The sequence below is a fragment of the Haliotis rufescens genome, unplaced genomic scaffold (assembly GCF_023055435.1).
Source record: "Haliotis rufescens isolate VD_foot unplaced genomic scaffold, xgHalRufe1.0.p SCAF_93, whole genome shotgun sequence".
In the NCBI taxonomy this organism is placed as follows: Eukaryota; Metazoa; Mollusca; class Gastropoda; order Lepetellida; family Haliotidae; genus Haliotis; species Haliotis rufescens.
In genome coordinates, this window is record NW_025964387.1 from 147,048 (window position 1) to 166,059 (window position 19,012).

Here is a 19,012-nt window from a genome sequence, read left to right on the forward strand (position 1 = left end):
GTACAAGCAGCCACACACACACAAACACACACACGTGCATGCACGTCGCTAAAAAGTGCAATAATGTTAGGCGCGACGTTAAACCCAATTTCACCTCACCTCAGCGATGTCGTGCGTTCTGTGGGTCACATTGACGAAGTGGTTCCAATTTGCCCCGGGATTTCAAACTTCACCCACAGAAAACCAAAGTTCTGATATGTAACAGAAAGAGGATGCTGACCGAGGAAGCATCAAGCTGTCTACTGGCGTAAACGGGCGTTAGGGGACTTTATCAGAGTTAGCATAGCTTCTTGAAATACTTGGGAGAGAAGATTAGATAGACCGGAAGTGCTAACGTCAACGTATACGTTGTTTTAACACTGACGATGCCCGCGGTCTGACCGCCAGGTCCTTATCTTTCCTCATGTACTGGGAGTACGAGCTGTCATAAGTTTTTTTGGTGTTTTGTAACAGCTGCGTTTATATTTAGTCTTTTAATTCGAAGTAAATATTTCTAAAGAATCTGCAGACCAGTAACATCGTTTTTGGCTGGATACATTTTTCTTTTAAGGTAAGTTGTTTGTTGTTAACGCCGTATTAGCGATAGAGCATAGACCAGACAATCCAGTGATTGATATTGTGAACAACGCCCCACGCCACCCTGGAACTGTTAGAAGGTAAACATGCATTCCAGACCGTGGAAGATTTATACAAAATGGTGGTCCAAAATGGCGGCTACCATCTTAATAGTTTCGAGGATGCGTTTGCTTTTCTGTAAAGTACTATTGAATTGGAAATATTGGAGACAGGAAGTCGCGTAATTAAGAGAAGGCAGGGGAATCGACCGGTGGTGACTCCAGGCACTGACTAGTCATGAATCATCCCATCAAGGCAAATACAACATGGTCTGATATGTTCTTAACAACTCAAAATGGTGATAGTGATGAGCTGATTGGTGTAGGGATGGTGGTGGGATGGATTGGCGGTGAGCCGATTGGTGGTAGTGGGATGATGGGGAATTCTGGTGTTTCTATTTTATCGTAAAACAATTTCTTCAATCCATAAGTACTGGTAACTATTTTAGCCAGATTAGGGATTTATCAAGAATATAACGATATAAATTATATCCCGTGCAACTGTAAAGCTATGTAGTAGACAAAGCTCATTGTTTATTCAAACTGTGATACCTTATCTGAATTAAAAGGACTATCAATAATGTTTGTAGCTATATTTGTTGATTTTTTAATTAAATAACGTTTTGAAATTATGAAATTGTAATTCAAAATGTAATACCACTGATGGTTTGGGAAATTTAGGGTTTGATAAGTAAAAATACCGGAACCTTATCTTGACGGCACGGTCCATTCCTTTCTATATTGCGCAGTTCAAACAATCTTGTTTTGGAGGCGAATAAAATAACTTACATTTGGGGAAATCTAGTACTTTTTGTTATCAACCATTATGAAACAGTTCGCTGATGTTTGCAAATATGCGTTACTGATTAAACCGGACGAACTGATTAGCTGTTTACCTCTTTGTAACCTTGTTTTGAAAAGTCCAACATTGTCAAAATTAATGACGGCATACTTTATTTGGAACATAATTATGACGTCACGTTTCCATGGGTTATGACGTCACCGAGAATGTAGTTTTGGAAACAACGTTTATGACGTCACAAAATGGCGGCCCAGAACAAACCTGTTATATGAAGATTGATTATTTTCGCAAATTAACAAAAGTTATGACGTGACCAGCGACAAAAGACAATGGTTTGTATTTAACCACGTAGCGGCGTATTATGTTTCGTTGTGATATTTTGGAGTATGTTTTGGAACTTATATATTCATCAGAAAGATGTCAGATTTGAAAACACTAAATGGGAGACATAGTCAGACCCTCCCCTTCATAATATGGTATCCAACGTTATAATAGGAAGGGTGTAAAATAGCTTAGACCACCTACGCAGTTCTCTTACATCCCTGTCGCAAAGACAGACAATTATCAACTACAAAGTGTTATGTATAATTCTACAGTTTCACAAATATGGGGACTGGTAAACTTCATCTCCCCACACATTATTATACCCCCGACCTTTTAGGTCAGGGTTATATAGTTATACCAAGGTTCCGTCCGTCCGTCCGAAAACTTTGTCCGCGAGATTTCTCTTAACTATTCAGTGGATTCATCTCAAACTTAGTACATATAATCTGTGTCATATGGAGGGGTGCAATCAAAAGAAAAAAAAAGTTTTTATTAATTTTCCATTTTTTTAATGAATTTTACAAACCCTAACCCTATCCAATATTTAATTTGAAACTACTGACACACTAGGCGGGTCGGGGGTATTAGTGAGCCACGCTCACTTTTGCCCTTGTTTATACTGGACAACACTTCTGTGGGTTACTGAAGGTGAAGGAGCGCCGACTTATGTGCTTAGGAAAACAATGAAACCGAAGTATAGTGATAATCTGGGTGTATTCTGCCACATGTGTATCTCATCCGATCTTTCCTAGGAAATGCCTACTGAACTAGCAACATATAGCTGAGTTATTCGCCGGTCGATCATCACCATGAGTATCGCACGGTGGCCCAGTCCTCTAAGAGTTGCGTCCCCAGGGCACGTCAGAAACCTTTGATTGTGATTTCGAATCCCGTTTCGCCCCGATTATGTTTGTTGGTTTGTCAGCACCATACCCGTGCTCGTGGGTTTCCCCAAAGTGGTAAACGTCTGAGACCTGCATCACTTCCGGCTTTCCTCCTACACTAAGCTAACACGCCGTGATATAACTGGAATACTGTTCAAAGCGGAGTTACTCAAAGCACAGTCACTCCTTTTGTCACGACACATATGTTATATAATGGCCATTTTGTATCTCGCAAAACAAGGACGTATAGTTAGAAAAACACATATACGATAAAAAGGTACAATAATATAAGCTTTGTTTTGTTATTAAACATCGCTTGCAATGAGGGCGGAATGGTTACCCTTAATACGAAAAAAGAATAGGCTTTCAGCAACCCATGCGTGCCGTAACAGGCGACCAAGGGGATCGGGTGTCAGGATCGCTGACTTGGTTGATGCATGTCATCGTATCCCAATTGCGTGGATCGATGTTCATGATGTCAGTCACTAGATTGTCTGGTCCATACTCGATTATTTACAGACTGCCGTCATATAGCTGGAATATTGCTGAGTGCGGCGTGAAACATCAAACAAACAAACAAACAAATAATACGAAAAGCAGTACTTTAGAACAGTTGTAACAACGCACTCGGAATTTGCTGTAGAGCAACAGTTCATCGCCGCATTTATTGCTAGTTTTTAGATGGTGCTCTTTATTCTTTGCTAAACCTTTACATGAGTTACATGCTGTTGTCTAAAAAAGACATATCGCAAGTCGTCTGTACTTCACGTATACACTACGTTCCTACATCCCACGTGAATACATACGGTAATTTCAACTTTGTATTTAAAATTTTAAGCTAGTATCTTGAAATTTCAAGATACTTACTAAATATATAAAAATAAATTGGCCCTGAAAGGATTCCGTAGTTATACACGACCTCATATCATTTGGCACTCAGAAAGATTTCTTTGGTAGACTTGTCATTGTTTGACATACAACAGACAGGCGACGCTACTACACCCTGTAGCAGCTGTATGTATTCACGGTTGTTTGTTTGTTGTTTTACGCCGCACTCGGCAGTATGCCAGCTATATGACGGCAGTATGTAAATAATCGAGTCTGGATCAGACAATCGATGGATTGACATCATAAGCATCAATCCACGCAATTGGGACAAGATGACATGCATCAACCAAGTCAACGAGCCTGACCACCCGATCCCGTTAGTCGCCTCTTACGACAAGCATAGTTGCCTTTTACAACATTCATAGTCGCCTTTTACGACAAGCTTTGGTTGCTGAAGACCTATTCTAACCCGGGTCCTCAGTATTCACGGTTGATGGAGGAACGCTGTGTATATTTTTACACGCGCAGCCTGTCGATCAGTCACTAACTATTCAAGCATCGTTAACATATCGATTGAAGAAAATAGATCACAACTTTGTTAATTAGGCTTCCTTAAGTCAGTTAGGAGAAGGTGAGGTGAGGTGAGGTGAGGTGAGGTGAGGTGAAATTGGGTTTAACGTCGCGTCCAAGATAATTGCACTTATATAGCGACGTGCATGCACGTGTGTGTGTGTGTGGCTGCTTGTACTAGTCCGGACTGATACCGATTTATAGTGCTACCTCACTGAGATACCATGCCGCAGTTTAACATGAATACCCCACTCAGAGACAGTATACTGACTCCGAGCCGACCAGTCCTTGTTTTAGCCCCTTAATGTCGAGCGCCAGACAGGGTAACAACAAGTACCATCTTTTAACGTCTTTTGGTATGACGCGGCCGGGGATCGAACCCCGAACCTTCCGCTCTCCGGGCGGACGCTCTACCACAAGACCACGGAGGCGGCCAGTTAGGAGAAAGATTTGAATATTTCTCCAACAGACAACCAAACAAGTTGTTACCCTGATTTGGTACTATTCAGCGTGTGGTGACACGAACGATCCGACTTTTTTTACATTGAGAAGAAACAGTGAAGTGATATTGAGATGGTATTAGAAACAAGCCTGAGATAATAGCGCAATCGATATTAAGGAGAACAGGGTTTCTCATCTTATACATTTCTTGCAAAAAAGTACTTTTATATTTGTGATATTTTTCAGTAAATGTGTGTGCGTGCTTGGAAGTGTGATCGTGGGAGGGCAAAGATTTTTGTCCATGGTGGAGGTGTATTTGTTAACTAACCAACGAGGCACGGGTGAAATTAATGAGTGACATATTTTCCGTAATCATGAGTGCAAAGTGGGTTATTCTATTTATTACCCATTTTCATTCTAAACACAATATTTTGAAAGTACATCGGCTTCTCTTTCTTCAGATTTCCCGCCTGGCTGCAGGCCGACCGGGCTTGCGACACACGCTCTTCCATCATTCTGACATGCGCCTGCGTGCTTCCCGTGATGAACTTCCGGGAGTGTCAGAAGCGCCAAATCACTACTCGTATGACGACGACGCAGACAGACGACACGAACAGGTGATGAAATACGTTCTTTGGCATACCCCGTTCTCGCTCATTATTGTGACCCATGTTTATTCAGGGGATAAACATATACCAATTCACATAACATACTCCTCGCTTGACATGGGGCGTTGTCTGGCCTAGATGCGAATATTTACATACGGACGTGATAGAGCTGAAACTTCTTAGTTGCGGCGAAATACACTCATTATGCACAACAATAACTCTTTTAGATAACTTATTATTATTAAATGTATTTATCTTAAGGGGCGGTAGGGTAGCCTAATGGTTAAAGCGTTCGCTCTAAACGCCGAAGACCCGGGTTCGATTCTCCACATGTGTACAATGTGAAGCCCTTTTCTGGTGTCCTCAACCGTGATATTGCTTGAATATTGCTAAAAGCAGCGTAAAACCATATTCACTCACTCACTATTTGTCTTAATGACGCAGATGTCTCAAGATCGCAAGTCGACATCTTCCGAGGACAACTCGACATCTTCAAATAACGAGGACGTAGAAGACATCATGACGCTAAACGTGGGCGGACGCATCTTCCAGACATATCGAAAGACGTTGCTGCGATTCCCCGATACTCGGCTTGGATTAATGGCTGAGAAGCCAACACGCATCACCATCAGTGGGAAAAGAGAGGAACTCTTCTTCGACCGCAACTCCGATATGTTTCCGTGTATACTCGGCATCTATCGTGACGGCCAACTTCACATTCCACGTGACGCGTGCGTTGTTGGCCTGACGACGGAGCTCGAGTACTGGGGCCTAAACGAGTCTCTGACTTCAGAGTGCTGTCAGAAGTACTACGAGGATGCTGTTGGAGAGATGCAGCTAACAGAAATGATGAAGGAAGAGTTTGAAAGTGTACGCCCCCGACGTAAGGTTTCAAACGCAGCGTTCATCGCGACCTTCCAGGGCAAATTTTGGGAGTTCCTAGATAATCCAGACTCTTCTAAGTTTGCCAAGGTATGTAAAATCAACAGGGGATAATGTTCGTTGCTTTAGAACAACGTTTTCACACAGTGGAACCTTTCTTTTCCAGAACCTCTCACACTCGATTTTCTGGGGCGTTACATCCACATTTTATTAATATAATGCTCTGGACATTGACTAACAGATGAACTTTCTTATCCACGAAAATGAGCGAAGCATTCAAAGCAGCGTATCTGAATTCTGCATCTCAAAAAAGTTCCGAATGTACATAAATAAGGCTGCGCCACAATATAATTCTATTGTTGTGTATATTTTATTTGTATTCTGTGTTGATTTTCATTCGTATAATTCGAAATTTCCAAATCGAGCCAAAGAAATAAAGCCGAATCGTATTTAAAAAAAAGAAAATTGACATCTAATTGGTCCAGGAACCCACACAGCCTTCAGTTAGTTTGGGGGTCAAGTTTCGTTCAGGGTTTAACTTAGATGACCTCCTACGGAGGTGACCAGGTCTTGACGCAGAGAGGTATCGTGTCGAAGTGTCTTGACTACCCTGGGGAATAGTTGAACGGCTGTACATGCACAGAGCAGTACATTTTTGTAAGTTTGAATCTCAACTAAAAGCGACCATTTTACGTTATATTTCATGCCGAGCTGTACCCTGAAACCAAGCACAGACACCATTGGACCATTGGATTTATCAAACCATCAAAAATGTAGTTTGGTTCCCATGGCAACCATATTGAAAATGATGTTTTGGCCTCTAATTCAGTAGATATTTTGCGAGAGGTTGTTTGATGAAAACTCATTAAAATCATTAAATTACACACTAACTTTCTCTTTTGGGAACATTTACTGGCTATCGTAAAATGAAAAAAAAGGTGTTAAAGAATTTCAATGGATCGACGTGCAATTTCATTATTATTCAGAAACCTGTGAACATACAAGATGCACGGTTTTATTTTAGAATTGATTCATACGGTGCTTCGCAGATTCAGCTTTGTTACCTCTCTAAAGGGCCAGTTTGGAGTCACCCTTCTTTCTGTTCATGTTTCAGATCTGGTTCCTCTGCTTTTACGCGTTTCTTCTGATCTCCGTGGCAAACATCTTCATCAGCACCCACCCTGGCTGTCGCGTCGACATCAACTACAACTACAACAACACAAAGGACCACAACGATTCCTCTGGTCAACTGAAGGATTTCCTCACCTCACAGGCCGAAGAAAACCCCAAGATCAAGCTTCTTCTTCACACGAGACCCCACGTCGTTATCGTCACCCTGGAGTTGTTGTGCGCGGTGTTCTTCACGGTGGAGTTCATTCTCCGTGTCACATTCTGCCCCCACCGGAAGTTGCTGTTCCGGAGTTTCCTCACCTGGTGTGACCTCATCTACCTTGTACCCCTCTGGGTAGAGCTGATGACCAGTGCTATTGACCTTGACCACTGGCATCAGCCGGAGATGATCCCTGGAAAGCTTATCCTGCAGAGTCTGATGGTGATGAGAGTTCTACGAATCTTCACCCTTGCCAAGCATTACCGTGCCCTGCGGGTTCTTCTCCTGTCCCTCAGGGCCAGTCTGAGGGAGATTCTTCTACTCTTCACGTTCGTCCTCTTCGCCATCATCATCTATGCAAGCCTCGTCTACTGCGCTGAGATATTTCGACCAGATTCGTTTGAATCCATGTTGACGGGACTGTGGTGGGCTCTCATCACCATGACGACCGTCGGTTACGGTGACACGGTTCCGACATCTTGGGCGGGCTACATCGTCGCATCATTGTGCGCGCTGACTGGGATAATCATCATCGGCATGCCTGTCCCTATCATCACCAGCAACTTCCACCTCTACTACGGCTTCAGGACAGCAATCGATGATGGCGACGGTGCGAAGTCCCTGACGCCAAAACTAAAGCCTATTAAACAGCCGATCAAAAGTGCGTACGGCTGAAGGAAAATAGCCAAAACACCTATAGGACACTAAAGAGTATGGGGGACACTAGACAGTAAGACATAATTTTTTTATGGTGAAGACTGAGCACACTTTTTCATACAAATATCCCAAAACATATTCTTGATCCGTAACGTTTTTTGTTCAGTATAGTTCCAAATACTAAACAATCAAGTATTCGGCATTTTAAGAAAAATGATGTTAGTATGGCGACATGGGATATCTCGAATACCGCATCCAGCTTTAATTGACAATATTATTTGGATAATTCGAAGGATTTGCGTTTAATTTTCAAGCGGTCTCCGGAGAATCGTCCCCTCCCATCTCGGGAATATTTAACTTAAAAACTAAAGTACTTGATCCGTCACTCATATGCGCAATAGGAAGGACGAATATAAGTGAGTGAGTGAGTTAAACGTTTACATCGTATTGGCAATATTGCAGCCATATCGCGACACGAATATGAGGATAGGTTGACGATAATCATGGGGAGATCGTTTCTTGTTATGGTGGTCCATTGGTTGTGAGAGACATTGCAGAAAGTTGTATTGATAAGCTAACCACCGCCTTGAATGCCTCGACATCCTGAATAAAGGCGTGAAACAAAACCACATTTCCAAGCGGTAATTCCAAAAACAGTCTGATATTTGTCAGTGAACATCAGGGTTATTGTATGAAAACACAGTCGATTTGCAGGTGAATAAAGCTGCTAAACCAGAACACTAGCAGTATAGAAGCTTTATTTTTTGTGGGAAGAGCATGTCGTATCGTTCTTGTCTATGAAGATGCACCGTCGCCTCTGAAACTGTTGAAGAAAGCACCCTGTACATATGATCGCCGTAGAATCCCAGGCTGCTTGTTACAACGGGTGTGTCACTGTGTGTTCATGCTATCAACCACTAGTTTGAAACGAATATATCTACATACTGTCGTGTAGAAGATCAAGAGGGTCCAAAAATACACCCGAGTTGATGTCCTCAGCAGTGAGTGATTTGGGTACAACGCTTTTGAACAGTAGTTCAGTTATATCACGGCGTGTCTGCTTGATGAGGGGGGGAATCCCGAAGTGATAAATGTCTTATTGTATATCATTTTGGAGACAGACACGAATGGATTAGACTAACAGTGATGGAGTCTCTGAAATGAAAATTTTGAAAGATTTGTTTTCTGTCTCTTAACATAATAGAGAGGAGCCTAGAGAATATCTTTTTTGACTAAGACTTTTTTAGAGGGTTTTCAGGTATTTTGTTTCAGCGACTAACCTGTCTTGTCAATGAAGCCTCAAAGACATTGTAGTGCGCGTTGTACGTGTCCATGCACAATCGTTAATCGCCGGAATGTTCCACAGACATGTAGACTTTACGTCAATGTGTTGTTTCCAGCAACAAACAAAGTATTGAAATTGGAAATTTCGTCTATTAAACATTCATTTCTGGTGTCCCCCGCCGTGATATTGCTGGAATATTGCTAAAAGCGGCGTAAAAACAAATTCAATCACTTTTAAACATTCTTTTTTTTTACTGAAAAGTGTAACACAACACAGGCACGTTGTTGCACTGATACTTTATTGCAAAGATTATCACAGTGAATGCATAGTTAACAGGGAGAGAAAAAACAAACGGTGGAAAACCGAACCCTCGGACATAGCTGCGTGCTCGAAACACTTCGGTAATTTCCGGACATTAATGAACTAAAAATGGGGTCATTTTTTAATTTCAATTTTGATTTACTCTGGCCTTGACCAAAGTGTTCCAAGCCTGCAATGAAAGTCACGTGGGTAAATGATGTCACTCCCTAATCTCGCCATCACGGGATTACACGAGATCATGTCATGGTTATTCCACTAGTGCACTAAAACGTGCCGTGAGCTACCTATCTTTCGACACAACCCAAATCGTCAATATAAAAATAAAACATTTTCAAATGGCAAACGGTTTGAGATAGTTCTTCACGTGGTGTTATTTACAAAGTATGTACATAAGGAAAGGACTGGCATATACACTCCATGCTGTAAGTATCGTGTATAAACATGACCCCAGCAGCAGTTAAGATACCGCTGCCGTCTGATTGGTTAATAATAAGTTGTGGTTGTAAATAGTAAAACTAGAAGATAATTGATAAAATACTCATTCTAAAGAAACTTCGAATGAAGGAAGGTTTTATTCAAAAGGAGAATACGAAATTTGAAGATAATATCTGATAAACAAGAAAGGAATTATTCATAAACGTTTGAAAAATGTAATATAAAATGATTGACCTCAATTATTCTAATGATTTTATACTTTCAAAGAGCAGAGTTGAATCGGACACTAAAATTCAAAATTCGACATATGTATCTAGCGTGATCGATTCCTATAAATAAACTTATTCAATGGCTTAAGATTACAAAATGGCAGTAATACTAGTATACACGATTGCAGATTGTTTCATAATCACATGAGACCACCCCCGTGATCAACTTGACCGCCTCCGTGGAGAGCGGAAGGTCGGTGGTTCGATCCCCGGCCTCCGTGGTCTAGTGGATAGAGCATCTGACTGGACTGGGCCGCTCTGAGTCAATATACCGTGACTGAGTAGGGTATTCATGTTAAACTGTAGCATGGTATCTCAGTGGGCTAGCACTATAAACTCGGCATTAGTCCGGACTAGTACAAGTAGGCACACACAGTAAGCTTCAGTAACTCTTAGATATCCATTAATGGACTGCTTCAGTAGCCCTAGGATCTCCAGTAATAGATGAATTCAGTAGCTCTGAGGTCGCCATAAATGGAAGGCTTCAGTAGCTCTAAGACCATCATTCCGTATATCATATGTATGCACTGTATCAAAAGTTGGTCATGTTCCTTCATCCACTATAGAAGGCCTCGCTCCATCGTCCGGTGTCCATGTCTGGATGTTATGTAAAACTGACACACTGTCTGCGTGTAAAGTTCAATTAATATACTTAATTAATTAAATTTCAATTTGCACACTAAGTGAGTTTTGAACGACTTGCCAGGGCCGTGTTTCATAACGCGATCTTAGCGCCAGGACGGTCGTAAGTCCCATACTTTGACAAAACTTACTCTATGATCTCTTTGTTACCAAGGACGGTTATTTGATCCAGACCAATCCCCCCTTTAAGAACTATTCTTGCTTACTTGTTGCTACCACGCTTTTCATATGCGTTTCTACGGATCATAGTTGTAGTTGTTCTCAATTAGGAAAGTTTAATGTTCCTTGTGTCGAGTGAGTATAGTTTTACGTCGCTTCTAGCGATATTCCACCAGTATCACGGCGGGACTCTAGCTTCATACTTTGTAGCAAACCCGTGTTTGCCGTGGAAGGCAACGCTTTAACCAGTGCCCCACCGCCCCCAGTGTGTCGGCAGATAATGTATGTTATACAAGCACAGTGACATACATACACTCTCAGGCTACCTCGGGCGGTCGGGTAGCCTAGTGGTTAAAGCGTTCGCTCGTCACGCCGAAGACCCGGGTTCGATTCCCGACATGGGTACAATGTGTGAAGCCCATTTCTGGTGTCCCCCGCCGTGATATTGCTGGAATATTGCTAAAAGCGGCGTAAAACCATACTCACTCACTCACTCAGGCTACCTCAGTACAGGAACCATTTGTTACTGTGATTGTATGCTTCAAAGACGTCTATAAATGACATTTTGTACGCTCTTCTGACAATGATGCATTGGGATGTGCCTATTGTTCTGGTATAATTACTACACATCACTACCAGAACATGAAACCTGACAGCTATCCTACCTCTCGTCTCTTTAAATGGTTATTTGTAATTCGAAAAGGCATCTGGCAAATTAACCGCCACATACGTTATTTATCTTTGAAATATATATTATCATTGGAATAAGTTACAGCATGCTATCACCTTCAAACAACTAAACGCTCTACTTCCATTACACAAAACAATTATACAGTTTGAAGCTGCGAGAGAAATAATACCCACCTGACGACTTATTCGAGTATATCAAGTTGATCGCGACCCTCAGCTGTTTCCAGTAGATAATCAATAAATATCAGTCTTGTGCCAAATGAATGTGACGCCATCACAGGGAAGGGAACGGATAAGTATAGAAACGCACGACTGTATGTATTTAGGGGAAATATCTAGAAGACAGACGCACTGTTACGGGAGTTGCACGATTCAAGATACCCATGTATGGCAGCTGCAACACGAGATTCTTGACGGAGGCAGAATATAGCCACGTTTGCCAATATGATGTATTTTCTGACAATAATCACGCTGAAATTATACACTCAAGTTGATCGGTGCTTTTACATGCACAGTCGTGATATATTATATTTAGATATATATCTGGTCGAGGTGTTTATCGCCTGTCGATCAATAACTCAAACATCGTTAACATGGCGATTGAAGAAAATGGATAACATCTTTGTTGATAACGCTTCCTTATGTCAGTTTGGATAAAGATTTGAATATTTCTCCACAGACAACCAAACAAGTTATCACCTTCGTACTATTCAGCGTTTTGTGAAACGAACGATCCGACTTTTTTACATTGAGAAAAACTGATATTGAGATGAAACAAGCCTCAAGTTTCATGATATTTGGAACAAGCCTCAGATAATGGCAAACTTGATATTACGAAGTGTAGGGTTTCCCATCTTATACAAGATAAAAGTACATTTCTTGCAAAAAAGAAATTCGCTTATATTTGTGGCATTTTCAGGAAGGAAATTTGACGTCTAGCCGACATGTGTGTGCGCGCGTGCGTGTGTGTGCATTCGCGTTCTTGTATTATTCCGGACTTATGCATATCCTACAATGCTAGCCAACTTTGATACCATGCCTTACTTTAACATGGATGCCCCACTCAGACACAGTATACTGACTCCGAGCCGACCAGTCCTTGTTAAATAGACCCTTAAAGGCGTTATTTAGCTATACAGCACCAGCCTTTTTCATTCAACGGTCTGCTTTCCGAGTTAGGAATTTAATAGGTTCCATAACTCCATGATTGTCTCCCCTTTGGTTTACAGGGTAGTCTAGGTCCCCATAACCCCATGATTATCTCCCCTTTTGGGTACAAGGCAGTCGAGGTCCCTATAATCTCATGCTTCCAACCCTGATTGAGAAGAGTTACTTTTGTGGGGGATCGAACCCGGGTCCGGCATCGGCTTGTCGGGTGAACGCTTTAACCGCTAAACTACCTCGCCGGCCTAAATCTATGAATAACCGAAAAGGACATGGAAGATTACAGGTACAAGAAGAATTATAATATTTGACAGAATATTGCCGGGATCGAAACATACGTAGCTAGAATATGATCTACAACCAACTCCGCATACAACGAAGTCGGATACAACGAACAGTCGATGTAACGAACCTGTCTTTTTCTGAGTGATAATCAATGGACGATACGAAAGAAACTCGGATATGATGAACTTCGGATATAACGAACTGATTTTGTGATACTGGCTTTCGTTATATCCCGGGTTCATTGCTAAACAATATCAGTCTGGGAAGGAGGTCATCTGATCGTACAAATAATGCCACGTTTAACATCATCATCGTCAATACATCACGGGTTTGCGAACACTACGCATCTCCGTAACAACGTGACGTATACGATGTCTGTGATGTGTGGACTATGACCAGCCATGGAGTCTTTGAGAGGCATTTAGAACTTGACCATGAAGACATGAAACGTTCAATGAACAACAGCTTATTTTGAAGATGTTTCAAATAAACGTTTCCTGTTTTCAAATCTTATTTTTGATCTTTAAAGTTTCCTTCAATATCGAACCTGTTAATGACAACCCTGAATTCCCCCTGACTGTTACCCATACCAGCGTCTTATTTAAAATGAATAATATCTGACAAAGGCCATACATGTACCATCATACAAATGGCCTAGCGGTGGCCACTCTATCGGTTATACGTAATCGGCAAACATGATTACTTCCCCTTTTCCTGAGAGTCTTTCTCGCATGTCACTGTGAGGGAGATATTTTCTCCAAGTTCAATAGCAGCGGTATCTACAGCAGGCTTTACCGGGGGCTTCGTCGTTGCTGAACGCGCACTGTTGATGGATACATCATCATCCTCTTCTTGCAGCATCCGTTCCCTGTCACGGTCCCTGCGCGCGAGCCCGTACTGCACATGCGTGTAATACAACACAAAATTACTGACGATGATTGGAACCGTGAAGGCAATCATGAGAAGTCCCGCTACTGCGCACAAAGAACCTACAATATAACCTATTGCAGTTTGAGGATACATGTCCCCATAACCCACGGTTGTCATGGTAACTACGCTCCACCAGAATCCTATAGGAATGTTGTCAAATCCGTTTTCATTTTCAGCAAAATGGATGAGCGAAGCAAACACTACCATTCCAATCAGCAGGAACACAAACATAAGCATCAGTTCGTTGAAACTTGCCTTCAGAGTGTACAATAAAATCCATAGGCCGGGAACATGGCGGATCAACCGGAAGATCCGGAACAGACGGAGCATGCGCAGAATGAAGATAAAGTCCATAATGGGCATTCCTTGACGTCCGATTGGATCAAAAAACAAAAACAAGAACTCTATATAGTCTGGGACAATGGCGACAAAGTCGATGATGTTTTGTAAGGCTCGGATGAACTTCTTTTTACTAGGAGAACAGAAGAAACGTGTGAAGTATTCGAGCGAGAAAAAAACCAGACATGACAAGTCTATCATCACGAGACATGGGTGCGGCACTAGTTGATCTTTTTCCTTTTTCTTGGTACCACTGCAACTTGATCTGACGTCACTTCCGTTGGTTGTCGTATTATGTAGTGTTACATTTTTGCTCCAGTCTATTTTCTGGAAATTGAGAAACTCGTAAAGTGTTCTAAACTGGCGGATGTCTTCCGGTTTTACCCGGAAGTGTGGATGCGTCTCTGCGCAGAAGGAGAAGATTGAGATGAGGACGAATATGATGGAAACCCAGGCGTAGATCTGAAACAAACACAACGGAAATCATGTCACAATTGTAAGAGTTGAACAAATTAAACATTGTTGTGAAAAGTGCCATCTCACACAACGTATCACTAAAAATAGCCACTGTGTTGTTATTCATATATGTACGTACAAGTCAAGACTAAGTCTGAATGTAAACCAAATAATGATTGTTAAATAAATCGCATAGCCGGTCAGAGGACACTGAAAGAGTGAGTGGGTGTAGTTGCGTTAAACGCCGCTTTGAACAGTATTTCAGTCATATCACGGTGTGTCAGCTTGATGTGGGAGGAAGGCCCGAAGTGATGTTATCACTTTAGTTAAACCCACGAATAATGGTGTGATGCTGACAAACCTAGAATCAGGGCGAACCGGATTCAAACCTACGATCATAGGGTTCTGGCACACCTAAGGGAGGCAACTTTGCACAGCAAATTGCGGCCACTTAGACGACTGGGTCAACTGTGACCCTGGCAGAACGCTTCACATTCTCTTCTGTATTTACTGTAGAATTCAAATTCAAACTTCACTGGTTATGTCGGACATAAAATAACCGATGAGATCTATTTAGGATATAATAATTATTTCTTTTCGGATTTTTACGGGTGTCAGCAAATTTTATTTGGAACCGACGGCGCATGAGCTTTGATCAGACGTTCACCAACCAGATTGCAGCACACATTTTACAATAACAACGTTAGTTGACATATAAACTGCAGACATATTTTTTACAAAAGCGAATTTCAAACCTAATGTCAAATTTGTCTTGAATATGTCTGTAATCACTACTGATTCAACCTCTAAAATCGCTAGTGTTGCTATGGTTGACTTCCCACTTGGCCTGACCCGTAAAGATCTGGGAAGAGAATAGGACTTCAGCAACCCATGCTTGTCGTAAGAGGCGACTAACGGTATCGGGTGGTCAGGCTGACTTGGTAAATGAATGGCATTGTATCCCAATTGCATAGATCGATGCTCATTATGTCAGTCACTGGATTGTATGGTCCAGAATCGATTATTTACAGACCGCCGTCAAAAAGCTGGAATATTGCTCAGTGCGGTGGTAAACAACAAACAAACAAACAAACAATCAAATCCAGCTGTGCCTATCAACGCGAGGGCCAACGGGAGGAGTTATGGCAGTGCTGTCAACATTGTTTTGTTGGCGGTGTCTCCCATAACCTCCAGCATGTACAACCACGAGCTCAGTCTCCAGCCATTATCACACACACTCGTGCACGTGTTGCTCATAATGCGTAGTGGGGGCCCGGGTGGCCCAGTCGTCTAAGGCGCCGCGATTCGCTGTGCAGAGTTGCGTCCCTTGGGCACGCCAGAAACCTATGATTGTGGGTTCGAATCCCGGTTCGCCCAGATTATGTTTCTAGGTTTGTCAGCACCATACCCGTGCTCGTGGGTTTCACCGACGTCTGAGACCTGCATCACTTCGGGATTTCCTCCCACCTTAAGCTGACACGCCGTGATATAACTGGAATACTGTTAAAAGCGGCGTAAAACCCAACTCACTCACTCATAATGCGTAGTGTGTATCCTCAGCCCATAAGACCCGTGAAGATCCGGGGTAGAAAAGGTCTTCAGCAATACATGCTTGCAGTAAAAGTGACTATGCTTGTCGTAAGAGACGACTAACGGGATCAGGTGGTCAGGCTCGCTGACTTGGTTGGTGCATGTCATTGTATCCCAGTTGCGTGGATCGATGATCATAATGTCAATCACTGGATTGTCTGGTCCATACTCGATTGTTTACAGACCGTCGTCATATAGCTGGAATATTGCTGAGTGCGGCGTTAAACAACAAACAAATACAACAAAAAACGTAATTGAAACTAATCTTTGTTTCCTTAACGCCGCAAAATTCCCGCTAGGCAACTAAGGTACGATGACATGCATCAACCAAGTCAGCGAGCCTGACCACCCGATCCCTTTAGTCGCCTCTTACGACAAGCATAGGCGCCTCTTACAATAAACATGGGTTTCTGAAGACCTTTTCGAACCCGGATCTTCACGGGTCTCCTGGTTCCTGGAAACCTCTTGGGCTTGAAGTGAGTGAGTGAGTGAGTGAGTGAGTGAGTGAGTGAGTGCGTGAGTGATTGAGTGAGTGAGTGAGTGAGTGATAATGCCACTTTGAGTAGTATTTCAGTTATATCACGGCGTGTCAGCTTGGAGTGGAAGGAAAGCCCGAAGTGATGCAGGTTACCATCTTGGTATGGTACTGCCAAACCTTGAAACACAATCAGAGCCAACCGGTATTGTTAAGAATGGAGTTCCACTTCTGGGTATGCAAAGGATGCATCAATAACGGCGGAGATTGAGAGGACAAGAAGGCCAGTGTACTGTTATATAATTCCACACGACTGACTCCCCCACCACGGGGTGATTGCAGCTACCCCCCGTTGTGACGTCGTCGTGCAATCATCTGTACAAGGAGCCGCCAGATATCAGCCCTTCTCTCGCCACAGAGACCTGCGGTACCTTTCTCTGGGAGTAGCGTCAACCTGACGTGGTGTATGAACGTCTATATCAACTGTTATTGCGTCTCTAACGGGATTGCTTATATTGACTCTTAATTTTCTAACATGTCTGCATTTCAACTGCGAATCTCGAAGGAATTGCCTTGATGGAATAAGCAACCTTTCCCAACACTTACTTAACAATTTGCTGTAAGATCGATAGTGATAATCACATTATTAACGGTGACCTTCGTGCGACATTTATCAACACGACTAGCCATTTATCAGCAAGACTAGCAACTTATCAACACGACTAGCTATTTATCAGCAAGACTAGCAACTTATCAACACGACTAGCCATTTATCAGCAAGACTAGCAACTTATCAACACGAGTAGCAACTTATCAACAAAACTAGCAACTTATCAACACAACTAACAACTTATCAACACAACTAAAAACTTATCAACACGAGTAGCAGCTTATCAGCAAGACTAGCAACTTATCAACACGAGTAGCAACTTATCACCAATACTAGCAACTTATCAACACGACGAGCCATTTATCAGCAAGACAAGCAACTTATCAACAAAACTAGCAACTTATCAACACAACTAGCAACTTATCAACAAGACTAGCAACTTATCAACACGACTAGCACCTTATCAACACGACTAGCAACTCATCAATACGACTAGCAACTTATCAAAACGAGTAGCAACTTATCAACACTTCTAGCAACTCATCAATACGACTAGCAACTTATCAACACAACTAGCAACTCATCAACACGACTAGCAACTTATCAAAACGAGTAGCAACCTATCAACACGACTAGCAACTTATCAACACGATTCTCAACTCATCAACACGACTAGCAACTTATCAACACGACTAGCAACTTATCAACACGACTAGCAACTTATCAACACGATTAGCAACTTATCAACACGACTAGCAACTCATCAACAAGACTAGCAACCTATCAACACGACTAGCAACTTATCAACACGACTAGCAACTTATCAACACGACTAGCAACTTAAACACATGACTAGCAACTCATCAACAAGACTTGCAACCTATCAACACGACTAGCAACTTATCAACACGACTAGCAACTTATCAACACAACTAGCAACTTATCAACAAGACTAGCAACTTATCAACACGACTAGCACCTTATCAACACGACTAGCAACTCATCAACACGACTAGCAACTTATCAACACGACTAGCAACTTATCAACAAAACTAGCAACTCATCAACAAAACAAGCAACTCATCAACACGACTAGCAACTTATCAACACGACTAGCAACTTATCAACACGACTAGCAACTTATACACACGACTAGCAACTCATCAACAAGACTTGCAACCTATCAACACGACTAGCAACTTATCAACACGACTAGCAACTTATCAACACAACTAGCAACTTATCAACAAGACTAGCAACTTATCAACACGACTAGCACCTTATCAACACGACTAGCAACTCATCAACACGACTAGCAACTTATCAACACGACTAGCAACTTATCAACAAAACTAGCAACTTATCAACAAAACAAGCAACTCATCAACACGACTAGCAACTTATCAACACGACTAGCAACTT

At 42.1% G+C, this 19,012-nt stretch overlaps 2 protein-coding genes across 4 annotated transcripts in view; one reads left to right on the plus strand and one right to left on the minus strand.

Annotated features, from left to right (window-relative positions):
- Nucleotides 1-1,635: 1,635 nt before the first annotated feature.
- On the plus strand, nt 1,636-8,678 carry LOC124131999 (potassium voltage-gated channel subfamily C member 3-like). The gene is made up of 4 exons (XM_046495558.2): nt 1,636-1,748; nt 4,925-5,080; nt 5,516-6,043; nt 7,068-8,678. Exons 1-4 carry the CDS (start codon nt 1,746-1,748, stop codon nt 7,956-7,958), a joined length of 1,578 nt encoding a protein of 525 aa, XP_046351514.1. The 5' UTR covers nt 1,636-1,745; the 3' UTR covers nt 7,959-8,678.
- An 826-nt stretch (nt 8,679-9,504) lies between these two features.
- Nucleotides 9,505-19,012, minus strand: part of LOC124131998 (potassium voltage-gated channel protein Shaw-like) — a 104,504-nt gene continuing 94,996 nt past the window's right edge. For all 3 annotated transcript variants that reach the window (XM_046495556.2, XM_046495557.2, XM_046495555.2), the window contains one exon: nt 9,505-14,921. In XM_046495556.2, coding sequence (XP_046351512.1) covers nt 13,890-14,921 — 1,032 coding nt within the window. In that variant the 3' untranslated portion in view covers nt 9,505-13,889. The remainder of the gene's footprint in view (nt 14,922-19,012) is intronic.

Coding starts and splice junctions, on each gene's coding strand:
- LOC124131999 (XM_046495558.2), top strand. Junction 5,081..5,515: donor CAGACAGACGACACGAACAG/GTGATGAAATAC, acceptor TTAATGACGCAG/ATGTCTCAAGATCGCAAGTC. Junction 6,044..7,067: donor ACTCTTCTAAGTTTGCCAAG/GTATGTAAAATC, acceptor TTCATGTTTCAG/ATCTGGTTCCTCTGCTTTTA.